Raw genomic sequence first — 15,126 nt, forward strand, 5'->3', positions numbered from 1 at the left:
ATTATTTTGTAACTTTTCATAATTAAATAATAAAAAATTATAATTGAACGACTATTAATATGATTTATCCTAATTTATATTGTAAGCCATTTACTGCTTGGTTTTTGGTATTATATTCATATTGTAAGCCATATTATTCATGAGGGTGTCATGTCAAAGATGTGTTGCAATTACATGGTACAATTGAAATTGATATTTGATATTACTTTCCAAAGTCCAAACACATTATCCCCAACAATATAGCATCAAATCCAATCATTCAACTATTTTGCAATAATGGTACCTTTTTGCCATCATTGTGACGTGGAAAAAGACCCCTAGGTTGAAAAATAAGAATTCATTTTTTTTTATATCAAAATTTATAGACATTAAGATCGGATAATTTTCTTGATGTGTTTATTATTATCCTTTTACTTGATTATATTTATTGTCTATAGTATTCGCGAGAATATATTATTTGAGTTTGTTAGTTAAACATATTGGAAAAGTGTCACTTTGTATCAACAAGGTTACGTATTTTGTTCATGGTAACTATTAAGTATTTCCATTGATACGATTCAATTCAGTTTATTGAGTTACTATGAGAATATAATTTGAAATTGTGTTTATTGGATATTAATAAGTACATTTTTTTAGATATTTGAATTTAAGTGCACTTTGTAAAATTTGATTCAATATATTGAATTATGAGTACATAATTTGAAATTGTCCTTTTTTATCACCCACAAATATGTTTCTAGTGATTAAAATTCATATCCTCTAATACAAATAAGTGAACTCTGTAGAAAAATGTGGGTCATAATATCTAGAGGTGCACCCGAGGGTTGTAAAAACCTTGTGGGATCTATGGATATCCAAAAAAGACACAATTCTGACACCTATCAATTGGATGAATTGCCTTGGTTTTGGGTCGTGACACTTATCAATTATTTAAGTTTTCAATCTGATTTTTTGAGTTGAGTTATCTCAAATTCAAGTCATTTCAGGTTTGAATTATTTTGAGGTTTGATAACTTTTAGCCAATATTATTTGGACGAAATTGGCAAATTGGATTGAGAATTGGTTGGGTACCAGTCCGGAAGGTGTTTTTGAACTGATTAGATCGGGATCCAATAGGAACCAACGGTTAAACCAAGTTTTTAAATTTTTAATAATTTTTTAATCGAATCGGTTGAACCAATCAAACTAATGACGTAATCAATTCCACCACCAATTGGATTTAAAAAAAAGATCCTTTTTAGCTCAAGCCAAATTTGAGTTTGGACCTTTATGATCAAAATCAGGTTTTCGGTTCGAATTTTGGAGTTTTGATCATAATTCACAAATCTACTATTAAATTAGTGACCCTAAAAAATAGTTTAAGACCCCCAAAAAATGGGCCTTTCTTTTGTCACTACAGCTTACAACCTTGAACTATGGGCCGTCAAAAGGCTTTTGTTCAATAGGGAAGGAGACCGGTCTTATGAATAATAAAGCCCAATTTTATGCCCAACATCCTTTTGCAAGAGCCATCTATTGGGACCCACTGAATTGAATTGAATTTTGGACAGAATATTTAAAATTTATAATTATTATAAATATGTATAAATACTACATAAAATTTTAATTTTAAAAAATAAACATGGTATTTGTTTGAGAATAAATATGTTAAGTTTTAATCATTTTAAAAATAATATATTAAAATTTTTAAATTTTCTATATTTATTAATAAGAAGTCTCTAAGAAAGGTAATTAAAATCCATCCTGTTTTAGTGTAAAAATAATTTAACATTTTTCAGGGGTTGTCTAGGGTGTATTTGATTTCGTTTTGGATAAAAATTGAATTGAATCTTTCCTTTCGATTTTTTTTGAAATCAAATTGTAAAAATAAAATATCCAAATCGATAATTACTTTTTGATTCAATTTGGACTTTGTTTGTCAAAAATAATATTACCTTATTTTGGGTAAAAAACAATATTAACTTAATTTATTTTTCACAACAATCATAATACATAATCTAATTTCATTTATACATTTATCAAGTGAATTAAATAATTAAATTAATATTATAATAATTCAAAAGATATTTTTAAAGAAAATCATTTTAGTTATTAAGTTGATAAATATTTCAAAATTGTTACATAAAAATATAAACATAAATCATTCATACACATAATGTTTTATTATGTTGTTTCTTTTACTAATCACTAATTTTAATTAGTTATAATAGAGTGATTGTAATATGCCATATAATCAGTTAAATCCGTAAACTATCAAATATATTTAATAGACTATTTGTGAATAATTATTTCTTTTATAAATAAACATTTCTAAAATTAAAATTATACTTATAATTATTATATTTTGGTTTTTAAATAATATAATAATTGAGTCAAACGAGTTATTCAATTTATTATTCTATTAGAATGATTCCTATCAATATGTTTTTTTATTCAATTTGATTTGGATAAAATGGGTTACATGTGAGAAAATTAAATTCAAAATCGAATTATAAGGTTCGAGTGATAACAACAACTTGAAATCGAACCAAATGCACTGATTCAAACTGTTTTTTCAATTTCCTTGCTTAGCCTTATGTGTTGCTGTGTTTTCCACTTTTACTAGATTTTCGAGTTGTCTCGATTACTATACCTCAAATTACTAATGTTTTCGATTGATTCAGTTTTGGTCCTTACCTTTTTAATTAATATAATAACACATTTAGTTTTCAACACTTACATATTCCATCAACTTAACTGTAATTCTAAATAATTTAATAAATTTAACTCTTCAAATTTTAAAATTCTATCAATTTAAAAGAAATTGTTCATTATCACTAGCATTTCCCACCGTCCACAACATAAAAAGGTTTCCCTCCGAAGACAATTCCTTCATTGTCTCTAGCTAATTTTAGGGTTTATTATAGGCAAAACCCTCACTTTATAATTCTTGAGTGAATGATTAGTAATCTCCGATTAACAATTTTAATGTATTTATAATTCCGATTTACAATGAGAATGTGTTTGAGAACTAAATTGATAAATATGAAACGTTTAATTTGTTGAATTATTTAGAATTGAGACCAATTTGATAGAATATCTAAGTATATATGACTAAATATACTATCACACCAATTAAAAAGGACACTGTTAACAATTTAATAGAAGTTGACCAATTGAAAACCTTATTGACGAAATTGAAAGTTTTTATAGTTCGGTAACCAAAACAGAAATACACTAATGTTTAGGTGACTAATAATATAATTTACCCTAGAAATCAAAAAAATTGCAAAATGACCCCTAAAAATTACATAAAATAAAAAACGGAACCTCCAATAAAAGCCCAAAAACAGGCCATTAGCTAACGAATCCATCGATCCCAAAAAGCACGCTCTTCTTCCTTGTGTAAGCGGCGCCGGCAAGAAGCTAAGGCCAGTCCACCTCGGATCTCTCGTCTCTGCCTTCCATCGATAACAATCTATCTTTCATGTTTCACTTCTTCTTTCATCAAAGGTAAGATTCAATTCGTTTGCTTAGATCTGCAATTCATTTGACTTTCAAACCATCTCAGTACTTTTATCATGTTATTCTCAGATCCATTGATTTTCATGGCTGATCACTGTTCCATCTCTTTATTTCCGCTTTTTATTGGTTCGTATGTTTATTTTTAGGGTTTCAATTAGCTTATTTCATGTTCGATATAATTGCACGACTTCTTCTTCTTCTTTTTTTTTTTAAATAAATTAGTCAAAATACGCCTGTAATCCCTATTTTAGGCGAAGTTTGAGATCTAATTTAAATCCTCCTGCATTTGCTAATTAAAAACCGGTTAAATTGTTGATACTGCTAGTATTTTTTTTTTGGATCAAAATTTGCTTACTATGAGGTCCTCTTACTTTTTTCAAATTAAAAATTCTAGTCCAGTTATTGATTAAGATAGTGTTTATTGATTAAAATTTGCTTCTGAAGATGGTATGAATGATTGCATGGTATGTTAATAGCAAATTTTGATAGAAAATACTTACTTTTTAAGTAGATAACTAAATCTCAAATTTCATTCAAACACAGGATCGATGGCATAATTTGACTTTTTCTTTATGGTTTTCTGAATTCAGAGGGAGATGATTTATTGTTTAATTGTTGAACTTTCATATATGGTGCAGATTTTGATGGCGTCAAAATTGCAGCAGTTGCAATCTCAGGCGTGCCAAGCTTCAAAGTTTGTGGCGAAGCACGGAACTGCTTACTACAAGCAGTTGTTGGAGCAGAACAAGCAATACATTCAAGAGCCGCCGACAGTGGAGAAGTGCAACGAGTTGGCTAAGCAACTCTTTTACACTCGCCTTGCTAGGTGTTTGCTACTTGCTTTTAGTCATTTGCTCCTCTTTGACTGCTATGTTGCTGTGTCTGATTCTTATTTTTCTGTGTTGTTGAAACGTGTTGATACTTTTTGCTTGCATTGTCTAGTTAGTGGATTTCCATGCATCGAAATTGACTAATATATGTAGTTTAGTATGTTATTTATGTTTTGTACTTAAATTAATCATATAAAGCAACTTTTCGAGCAAGGGTATCATGTATTTAAATGTCAAATGTTTTGTTTGTAAAGCTCCCATAACAAAAGGATTGAAGTATGCTTTATCTAGCAGACTAGAATATCAGCTGTCAAATATAGTGAAGGAAATATTTTATAATTAGTCCAAATCATCAGTCAAGTTGATTCAAAGTGAATGAAGTTCTTACTAACTTCATTTGTGACAAGTGAAATCTTGCAGCGGTAATATTTTTGGCCATACTATTGTAACATGTTCACTGCTACCTAAAATATATACACTCACACATCTGGTTGATTTTAGAAGAATTGGACAAACTGATAGAGCTTGCTTCTTTTTAGATGTTACTTGGGGCATGTCAATGATGATCCCTTGTGCTTTGCCATTGTTTCTTATTGCGGCTGCCCAATTACTTGCATCTATTGTAATGTGTTAATGATTTTATCGCATTTCCATATTTATCTTGCATTATTAATGAATTATACAGTTTAGTACACTGTTATTCCCGGTTTTGTTTGAGTTACAAAGTGCCCGGGATTAGGATACTGGTCTCTGGTAAAGATGAGTTTCATTTGCATGCTAATAGGAAGGTTTTGTAGGCCATTGTAAGAGAACATTTACTTAGATTTATTGTAAGGAAGTGAAATTCTTGCTGTTGAAATTCTCGAAGCAGCCATGTCCGACACTTGTGTCTTATACGTAGGTATTGTGATATGGCCTCCAAGAACCCTCTAAATAAATAGAAAAACTTGTAAAAATTTGACCATACCCGTGTTGGATGAATACCTATGAGGAAAAGAAAAATGAATGAACCATTTTCTAGAGATTCTCAAGATAAATGTCATTTTGTTACAATGTGGTTGGGTTGCTTTCTGGGTCGATGATAACTGTGATTATTTGCAATTTCCTTGTTACACGCTGCCTCAAATTTGGAGGCAGTAATATTGTCTAAAAATCGGAATTACAAGTGTGTATCTAAATAACCCCTTTGATACAATTTTTTGCAGTATCCCAGGTCGTACAGAGTCATTCTGGAAGGAGCTCGATTATGTCAAGCAACTATGGAAGAACAGGAAAGAGCTGAAGGTCGAAGATGCCGGTATTGCCGCTTTGTTTGGAATGGAGTGCTTTGCATGGTATTGCGCAGGTGAGATAGTGGGAAGGGGTTTTACTTTCACCGGTTACTATGTTTAAGGGGAGTTTGGATGTTTTTTCGCCATTGCACGATTGAATTACGGCCACACTGGGTGTGCATTTTTGTTGTTTTCAGAGATTTTTGAAGCTGAGAAATCAGTGAATTAACACTCGGTATAGCCTGAATAAGTTGTTATAGTTGAAAGTTGAAACGGCTTAGGTTGATAATAAGCCCTTGCTATTGTCTCATTATCTTTACAGAATTTAATGCACCCCGAAGGTTGATAACGGTGCAAATTACTCATCTCCACTAACCTTTCATATTGTTTCTATCGCACCTGTTGCCCAGCCATGACGATTCAATCGAGAATTGGTCCAATGGTTCAATATTTCACGTAGAATAATATAATTTTTGGCCTGAACTTGGCAAGGTATACTTTGATATATATATTTTTAATCCACTTTAACATTTGAATTTAAAAACTAGGTTTATTTTTATCACTAAACTTGAAAAATATAAAAGTATGATGATGCGGCATAAATTTCAAATGATGATATGGTGCTATCTCAGAGCATCATATTTGGTGATGTGGTCGGTGTTACTGAAATAGTATTGTAGACCGGATGGATTGAAAATTGATCAATATAATGTTTGCATAAAAGGGTTTAATCGATTGACTCGAAATTTGCTTAAAATTGATAAAATTTAAAACGAAAACAAAATTGATAATTAAATCGATTTAATATTATTTGTTATTTTATAAATATTTTAGATTTTTATGAAATTTTAATTAATTAATTAATTATTGATTTGGTTATCAAACTGGAATCAATGATTTGATTTGTTCATTCACTAATTCAATTATCAAAATTGACATTAACAATTCAATTTGTAATCAAATTCTACTTTAACCGATGAACAAATGACAAAAAAAATTACGCCTAGTAGAAAAACGAATAACAGAAATTGAAGTAAAGCAAATAAAGTGGATATAAAGCACTTTTTAATAAGCAATATGCTTTTGAGTTTTATAAAAATACTTTTTGGGACAAAAAATGCTTGGTAAAAATATTTTTTAACCAAAAATAAAATCGAAAATTTTAATTTTTACTCAAAAATGTTTTTAAAAAATAATATTAATCTGACCCATAATCAATTAAACCGGAAATGTAGGGTTGAATTGAACCAGTAACGGAATGATTAATTAGTGTAACCACCTAGTAGGGTTTTTTATTTTATTAAAACAGCTTTTATTTTATGGGCCGCAATTTGTTGGGTGGTATTTGGTAATGGCACGCCTAAAGTCGTCGCCCCCTGCTTTGTTTACATGTTCCATACGGCCAGCTCATGTGCCCCCCCTTTTACCTATAAATGGAGCTGGCCACTTTATTCTTATTCTTATTAATAAATTGTGACATAATTATAATTTTAATAATTTTATAACTGAGTTAAAATTTTTGATTAACACCAACTCACTTAAATACATAAATAACAATTAAATTATGATTCATTCACGATGTAATGTTAAAAGCAAATGTAAAAGTATTAAAGTATTAAAATTATGATGCTTTAGATTGAATTTAAATGATTGTATCTTTTAAATTTTATTTGATTTTAAATAATAAAAGTATTTTCATAATATTATTTATTATTTTATAAAAAAGAGTTTTCGATAATTATTCTATTAAATTGAAATCTTATTGATGAGTGATGTGAAATCAGTCTATATTTTAACTATATAATATATAGATAGATATATATAAAAATGTTGATATTTTGTAGGAAATTATAATTTTAGAAGTGACATTAAAAGACTTTTTTAATAATTTTAAAAATCTTCTGGTCAACTGATTTTTTAAATTAAATTTAAAGTCTTCACTACACATTGTAAATTGAAATAAATTTTTTGCAAACTAAGTTTTGGGTTATGACTTATGAGTATTTTAATTATTTTTCTAAAGCAAATTAAAAAAAAAATGGTGGAAATTTATTTGTTTAATTCCTATTGGAGAATTGAATTTTAGTATATACATTGAGAAAAGGTTCTAAGAAGCTGATTGGACACTTTTTTGTTTGAATAAAAAAGTACACGGAAATTAATGTCAACGTGGCATACCAGTGAAGGTTGTTGGGAAGAAAAATGTTAAATTTTGTAAAAGGTCCTTATAATATTACTTTTTGATGAATTTAGCCCTTTTGCTATTATCTTTTTGATATGTTTCTTAAATTAAAATAAACCCTTCAAACTCCAAACTAATTAAATTATATAGTATTACATGCTTAAACGTGTTAGAATTAATTAATTTAATATTATAGTAACAAATCGATCGACATAATCAAGAGATAAAAAATTACTAATTTATTTAATCAATTATGATGTTTTGGAATTTAAATTTTCAATATTGAAAAATAAAATTGAGTAAACTAGTACAATTTGATAAAATTGCGCTTTAGATCCCGAAATTCATAAAATCCTAAGGTTACATCTAAAATTATAGTTTAGACCTTCAAAAAATGCAAAAATTTCAATTTAGTCCTTTTGAAAACCATAAAGATATAATTGAATACAAGAATAAAATTACATTTTAACTCCCATTACAATATATAACTTAATCTTGGTCCCCCAAAAGAAATTTTTGGCTTCACCCCTAGCAAAAATGAAAGGGCCTTAAAAGTTGAGTGACAAAATTGCAATGATTTTGTTTTGGTCCTAAAATGAAAACATCCTAAAAGTTAGGTGGCGAAATGGGTAGTTTACTAAAAAGTAAATAGTATAGGGACTTATTAATGAAATTTGACCATAAATTGCAAAGGTCGACTTTGTCTCGGTAAGAGATATTAACAAAAAGATGAAAGAAAAAGGACAATGAGAAAAGAAAAAAAAAACGGCTGTTCAATCTTCCGGGAAAGTCCAAGTAGGTTCCTATAAAATTCTTCACCTTTATAAAATTAATTTCAGATAATAATTTGTCGATCAAAATCAAATTAAAATCACATTTCCCTTTCCAAGTCTTTTTCTTTTTCGATAAAGAAAAGAGAATCTTTTCAATCTCTTCCATTCTCCCTTATCATTGAATTATCAGAATACCCTCACCTCAAAAAAAAAAAAAAAAATGCAGAAAATGCTTCACAGGAGCTTCAAAGCAGCCAAATGGTAGATTCTTTTTCGTAATTTTCATTTTTGTTACAGTTTTTTGATTGAATTTAAGATTGGGTTTTTGTTTTTTTTTTCCAGCAAAACAGCTTTGAAATTAGCTATACCACGAATAAAGCTGATGAAGAACAAAAGGGAAGCTCAAGTTAAGCAAATAAAGAGAGAATTAGCTCAATTATTGGAATCAGATCAAGATCAGACGGCTAGAATTCGGGTATCGTTATTAAGTTGTTTAACTAAAGTTTCATAATCATGAATTTTTTGTTTGTAATGTAACAGTGTCAAGAGAGCTAATACAAAATCGACTTTTTCTGGTTTTTTTTTTTTTTTTTGGTTTAGGTGGAGCATGTTGTTAGGGAAGAGAAGACTGTAGAAGCTTATAATCTTCTTGAAATATATTGTGAACTTATCGTTGCACGTATGCCGATGATCGAATCACAGAAGTGTGTAAAACTACTTTGTTTTTTTAAGTATTTCATATTTCGATTTTATTGGATATATATTGCAAATGTTTTGACACATATATAGTAGAGTAGACCTTCATTGTTTGAATCAATTAGACTTGGTGTTTAGAACTCTTTTCTAAGTTCCGGTAATCATCGAGGAAAGTGATATTCGATCCAACGGTCGAAAACTACGATTTTCGACTAAGTAGATTGAGTCCTGCTAGAATTTCGAGAATTGTTTGTTTTACTGAATTGGATTGCTTGTGTTCCTTGATTGGAATCGTGTGTACCAATTCGATAATCGCTTGGGAGATGGCGATTTCTGATAAGTGTGTTTTAACTGACCTGAATTATGCAGAACCTGTCCTATCGACTTGAAGGAAGCAATTTCGAGTGTTGTATTTGCATCTAAAAGGTGTGAAGAGATACCGGAGCTCAAAGATGCCACCAAACATTTTACGGCAAAATACGGGAAAGAATTTACTTCTGCGGCACTTGAACTGCGTCCTAACTGTGGTGTTGCTCGTATGGTAAGTTTATATAGAACATCTAGTGATGAACAAACAATAGTTGAAATGTAAACTGACATTTGATAGTGATAGTATTGATTGATCCATGTGTTGTTTCGTTTAGTTGACTGAGAAACTATCGGCCAATGCACCTGACGGTCCAACCAAGCTCAACATTTTGACTGCAATTGCTAAGGAACATAACATTGACTGGGATCCTGCATCATTTGGAGCAAAAGAATCAAAGATTTACGATGACAAGTTGGTAAGCCGACATATAATCATGCTGAGTGTCCTCCTTAGAGAAATATTTAATTCCGAAGTGATTGTATGTTGTTATGGTTTGTCAGAGATCGAGTGATTTGCTGAACAAGTTATGTTCTTTCCATATGAATTTGCTTCTGCAGAATGGACCAAATACTTTTACAGAGGCCGCCAAAGTTTCAGCATGTTCTCCTAATATCCAAGTCCCTCCAAGTCATAATGAGCAGAGACCTCCTAGTGTTCAAGTTCCAAATTATGATAAGGGGCCTCCTGATGTTCAAGATTCAAAATACATGGAGAAAAATGACGTGCCTACAAGCTTTTCTGAGTACGGCTCAAGATCATCGCCTAATCCTAAGAATTTTGGTTATTCGATGTCTTCTGGTACTGGAAATCAAGGGTTCATGCATTCATATTCGGGAAACGAGAGTGCCTACACTTCACCAAGGCAGCATTGGAATATGGAATTCAAGGATGCTACTACTGCTGCTCAGGCAGCTGCAGAATCTGCAGAGCTAGCTAGTATGGCTGCCCGAGCTGCTGCTGAACTTTCAAGCCGTGGAAATTTCTCCCCACGGTATTCAATGTCACCTTCCCATCGTATGAGAGATGAGGAGCCATGGAAATATACTGGCTCGGCATCTCAACATGAACATGTTGGCAGGGATCCAGTTAATGTTTCCCTTCACGGAAGGAATTCTAGGAATTACGAACGAGTTGACAGCAATGAACAATATGCCCGAGCAGGAAACGGTGATAAATCTACCAACAGTTCCTTCAAGTCAACTGCATCTTCCTACAATGAAGAAACATCACCGAAAAACCAAACCGCAGATGCATATTCTCGAAGAGACTCGTTTGAAGGCAGGCAGATGGAGCATTTTGCTGATACTAAGAGAAATTCGAGTGAAAATGGAGATCCTCATAATGTTAGGGTCAGGGAACAATCAAGATTTTCTTCTTCTCGTTCTCAATCAAACAGTTTTACTGATGATCATGATGTTGTCTCTGATTCAAACTGGTTGAATTCGGAAAATTATAAGAGAAACTCTGGTGCAAGCAGGATGCCATTTGTGAATGAACTGCATGATACAAAAAACTCCGATTTTGCTGATTATCAAGAAGTAAAGATCAGGAAGCAATCAAGTCATTCTTCTTCAAGTACTTTTTCTGATGATAATGATGTCGGACCGAACTTAAACAGTCATGATGATTCTTTTATTCGCCATGATAAAGGAAGTCATCAAAGGAGCATGAAAAAAACAACAGATTCTTATGACAATGTCTCAGCAGTTTTTGACAATTATGGATCAGATAATAAAGAAGATCATTTCAATTTGGAGGAAGAGCATGGGGTACATGAATTCGTATCTCCTGTTCAAAGATCACCTACTCGTCCATTAAGAACAAAGACCGTTCCAGAATCACATGTTTTCTCAGGGCAGCGGGCAACTCCTATCTTCTTTGAAAGTTCAATGAGCCCTTCAGTTCCTTCATATGAAGATGACTTGCCTGCTACTTTTGATGATAATGGACCTAGTTCGGAAAGTGACGAAGAGAAGGACAAATCTAAGGTTGTTAGGAGCACCAATCCTAGTATAGGTAGTAATGATTCTAGTCTGGAAGAAAGTACAGGATTGAACTTTGGAAAATTGACAGGTGGTCTTCGAAATAAGGGCTATAGGCGTCCACCATTTCCAATCAGCAGTGCTATATCCTCTGTAGAGGTAGCTGATGATGCGTCTACTAGAATTAACCAGTCGTCCCCTCGTGCAGCTGTGGAGGCTTCAGAGCCATATGGTAAGAAAGGGAGTGATGAAGTGAACAGAAAACTTAGCATGACGGCATCAGGCACTCATGATGATTCTAGCGATGATGACAATGAGGAAGAGCGACCAATACAGCCTTTTAGTAGCACTCGAGACCAATACAACAAAAGATCAAGCTTAAGAGTCTCTCTCCCATATTTTGGTTCAAGAAATAGTGATTCTGATGAAGACCTTCCTAAAACAAGTTTAAAGGCTCATTCAAACACGGGTTTTTCTCGAAGAACGAAGGCCTCTCCTTCGAACTCACAAAGAAGCTCCAATCTTCAATCTACTGGTTCTTCTGAGCCAAAAATAGTTTCTGACTACTCCTCAAGGAGCTCAAATGCTAACGAGTCTTTACCAAAGACACAGCCTCAAAAAACGAATTTGGGTCACTCGGGAAGTTTTCAGAATCCTGAGTTGGCATCACAAGGGACTTCAAGGCCAGTTTCAGAGACCAAAAGGTCTTCATCTGATATAACTTTGAAGTCATCTGCTTCTGTTCCAAAGATTATATCATCAGCTAGTGCCAAAAGTTTGAAGTCCCAAACTTCCATCGGCGAGAGCCAATCTAAACAAAATGCTAGTCATGTTCATCCAAAGCTTCCCGATATCGATATCTTGACTGCACACTTCAATTCTCTCAGACAGAATCGCCAATGAATATAGGTTCTTTCGAGTTCTTACACAATGTGTTGCTTTTTTAACTGTTATTTGTGTTGTGCATATGTTCATACAGGTCCTTTTTTGAGGTTATAATATAACCTGTCGAACTAGAGTCGAAAATATTATTTGTTTATCGATTGTTTCTCAGAAGCTTCTTCGATTTGGAACTTGCTGTAATGCATTAAAACTGTTCTTTTGGAGAATGAAGACTGAAAAAAGATTCTTCGTTTTTTTTGTCGAATGTGTTTCATTGGTCTTGTATGGATTGCAGATGCTACTCATCGCTCAATGTATGGATTGTTGATACACTTTTGATTTTCTGTGGACCTTTTTGATCAATCTCCATGGTCGAAAAGTTAAGAAATAATATATGAGCCTATTGATACAAAGATTGGTGGAAGGGGAGATGCGGAGGTTCGCACGGTGATGCCGAAAGCCTAACGAGGCTGATGAGTGTCAGCATAATATTTAAAGGCACCGAAAGGAGATGCTGAGAACGGACTATTTATATCTGAATCATGAAAAGCTCTTAACCCGTGCATTTGGATGTGTCTTGTTAATCAATCCTCACATAGTTCTTGATGAGATTGGAGCATGCAAAATTTTACAGGTTAGGCATTATTGTTATATGATTATACTTTTGTTTAGTAAGCTAGTGGTCTATTATATTCAGCAGTAACTATTTGGCACAAATTTGATTTAACCCAATTTTATATAAAAAATCAACAACTCAGCTCGAAAATGAGTCAATTTTATCTAAATTTTGAGTGTTAAAATCCGAATGAGAAAATCCAAAATGACCCGACAAGTACAACTCATCCAAACAGTGAAATAGAAAATAACATTCTAGATTTTTACATATTTTTGTTTTTAAAATACAAAAGTAAGAACAAATATATCATGTCAATAAAAGATTAAAAATAAAATCTATTTTTAGACAATTTTTCAAGTAAAGGAGTCCCTAATGAACAAAACAAAAAAAAATTCCTACGATACCGTTTTCATTGATTTGTTGCAATAAGTAATGACCTCCTTCAAATTCTCGTCACGCTCTTCAGCATTCATGGCACTATATGAATGATCCGGGGAAGGCAAACCCCTCGGCGAGTTAATAGACACCACCTTTGATGCTGTCGCTGTCGCTGTCGCAGCAGCCGAATTCTCCTTGCTTCTCGAGCTCGACATTCTTAGGGGGGCGAAACATCTGCAAGCCAGTTTCATACTCTTCCATATACTCCAATGCTCACTTCTCTTAGACTCTAAATGAGTGACAGACATAACTAGAACAGTGGGATAATGGTGAAAACAACAGACAAGACGGTATAATATGTTGTTTTAAGGTTGTTGCCAATGGCTTTATATCAATGGAAGACAATGTGGACTTTCTTCATGGGGTAATAATATATATGCTGTGTGTCTTTTTTCTAAGGTTGTTTTTGAAGATTAATGCAAAAAATTAAATGATGTTTATTAATATTTTTGGAAATATTGCAGATTTACACGTTTATAGTCTATAAATTTGGACGTTACCATTTATTGATTTGCTGATTTACTAAACTTGGCTTTATTTTTCACTAAATTTTTGTCTCATTAATTGTGTTTCCATGTTTTGTTTCTTTTTGACAACTATAATTCTTATTAGACTGTATTCCCTATGTTTTTATTTTTATTTTTATTTTTTTATGTTAATGGTTGGATGGATTCAATCGGTAGAATAAAATGTAATATAATGCAAACCGTTGTGATACGAAAAGAAAAAAAAAGTAAATTAAGATAAAAATAATTGTTTATTCAATTGAATTGGTTTATGAATTTTTATTTTATTGGTGTTGAATCAACTAATCAATTGTGGTTTGGTTGATTTGATCAGTGATTCAATTTTACAATATTGACATTTTGACTAATAAAGAGTATAATATAAAATTAAGCTCAATTTGGTTACTTTATTCAATCTATTTAGTAATTTTGAGTCTAAATATTAAAATTTGCGTAAACTTTGTTCTTTTAAAGCTAAACATATTCGTGAGTGTTATCTGTAAAGACAATTTTTATTTTGTTCTTTTAGTCAATAAAATTTTAACATTGTTAATAAAAATTAAAGTTCTGATACCACAAGGATTTAGCGCTCAAGGTAGAGTGCAAACCTATGGAAGTTATGTAAAAAGTAAATAGTTAGTTATTTTAAATAATTCAATTTAGTGCTTTGTGATGATTGATTCTTATTGGAATTGGTAATATCAATAATCTTGCAATCGGACTAGATCAATTGATTGAATTGAGAATCGACAGATGTACTAGTCCAGAAACAATCATAGAATCGGCTCTCAAAGCAGCCATTGAATTGGGATTTGGCTAAAAAACAAGAACAATATTTTTTTTATATTAATTGGTTTTTGATAAAGTTATAGTATTTTCAATATTTAAAAATATTTTTATAGTTTTTAAATAATTTTTATAATTTTGAATTTTATATATTTTAAATTAAAAAATTAATTGTTGACGTACCAACATTGACTTTTCATCTATTTTGGGTGATTTGAAGAACAACGCAAGTTTAAGAATTAAAAGAAGCGAAAAATTAAATAGAGGACTAAAATGATATTTTTGTAAAG

At 31.5% G+C, this 15,126-nt stretch overlaps 2 protein-coding genes across 3 annotated transcripts; both read left to right on the forward strand.

The window, feature by feature from the left end:
• Positions 1-3,312: 3,312 nt before the first annotated feature.
• LOC108462903 (uncharacterized) lies at positions 3,313-5,897 on the forward strand. Its single transcript, XM_017762851.2, has 3 exons — positions 3,313-3,492; positions 4,143-4,330; positions 5,540-5,897. Exons 2-3 carry the CDS (start codon positions 4,149-4,151, stop codon positions 5,724-5,726), a joined length of 369 nt encoding a protein of 122 aa, XP_017618340.1. The 5' UTR covers positions 3,313-3,492; positions 4,143-4,148; the 3' UTR covers positions 5,727-5,897.
• Positions 5,898-8,489: 2,592 nt separating this feature from the next.
• Positions 8,490-13,193, forward strand: LOC108470832 (uncharacterized). 2 transcript variants are annotated; one of them, XM_053030406.1, is made up of 7 exons: positions 8,490-8,821; positions 8,903-9,035; positions 9,161-9,264; positions 9,626-9,797; positions 9,901-10,041; positions 10,184-12,517; positions 12,786-13,193. In XM_053030406.1, exons 1-6 carry the CDS (start codon positions 8,781-8,783, stop codon positions 12,509-12,511), a joined length of 2,919 nt encoding a protein of 972 aa, XP_052886366.1. In that variant the 5' UTR covers positions 8,490-8,780; the 3' UTR covers positions 12,512-12,517; positions 12,786-13,193. The 2 variants fall into 2 exon arrangements, with proteins under 2 accessions (XP_052886366.1, XP_017627812.1); XM_017772323.2 differs by having other exon boundaries at positions 10,184-13,193.
• Positions 13,194-15,126: the final 1,933 nt, after the last annotated feature.

This window comes from Gossypium arboreum, chromosome 7, assembly GCF_025698485.1.
Source record: "Gossypium arboreum isolate Shixiya-1 chromosome 7, ASM2569848v2, whole genome shotgun sequence".
Taxonomy (NCBI): Eukaryota; Viridiplantae; Streptophyta; class Magnoliopsida; order Malvales; family Malvaceae; genus Gossypium; species Gossypium arboreum.

What these genes read in the sequence shown, in the direction of transcription:
- LOC108470832 (XM_017772323.2), top strand. Translation starts at nt 8,781, where the DNA reads ATGCAGAAAATGCTTCACAGGAGCTTCAAAGCAGCCAAATG. An exon ending in ACTGTGGTGTTGCTCGTATG is followed by an intron (nt 9,798 to 9,900) that starts GTAAGTTTATAT and finishes TGTTTCGTTTAG; the next exon opens with TTGACTGAGAAACTATCGGC. An exon ending in AGATTTACGATGACAAGTTG is followed by an intron (nt 10,042 to 10,183) that starts GTAAGCCGACAT and finishes TTGCTTCTGCAG; the next exon opens with AATGGACCAAATACTTTTAC.
- LOC108462903 (XM_017762851.2), top strand. Translation starts at nt 4,149, where the DNA reads ATGGCGTCAAAATTGCAGCAGTTGCAATCTCAGGCGTGCCAAGCTTCA. An exon ending in TTTTACACTCGCCTTGCTAG is followed by an intron (nt 4,331 to 5,539) that starts GTGTTTGCTACT and finishes AATTTTTTGCAG; the next exon opens with TATCCCAGGTCGTACAGAGT.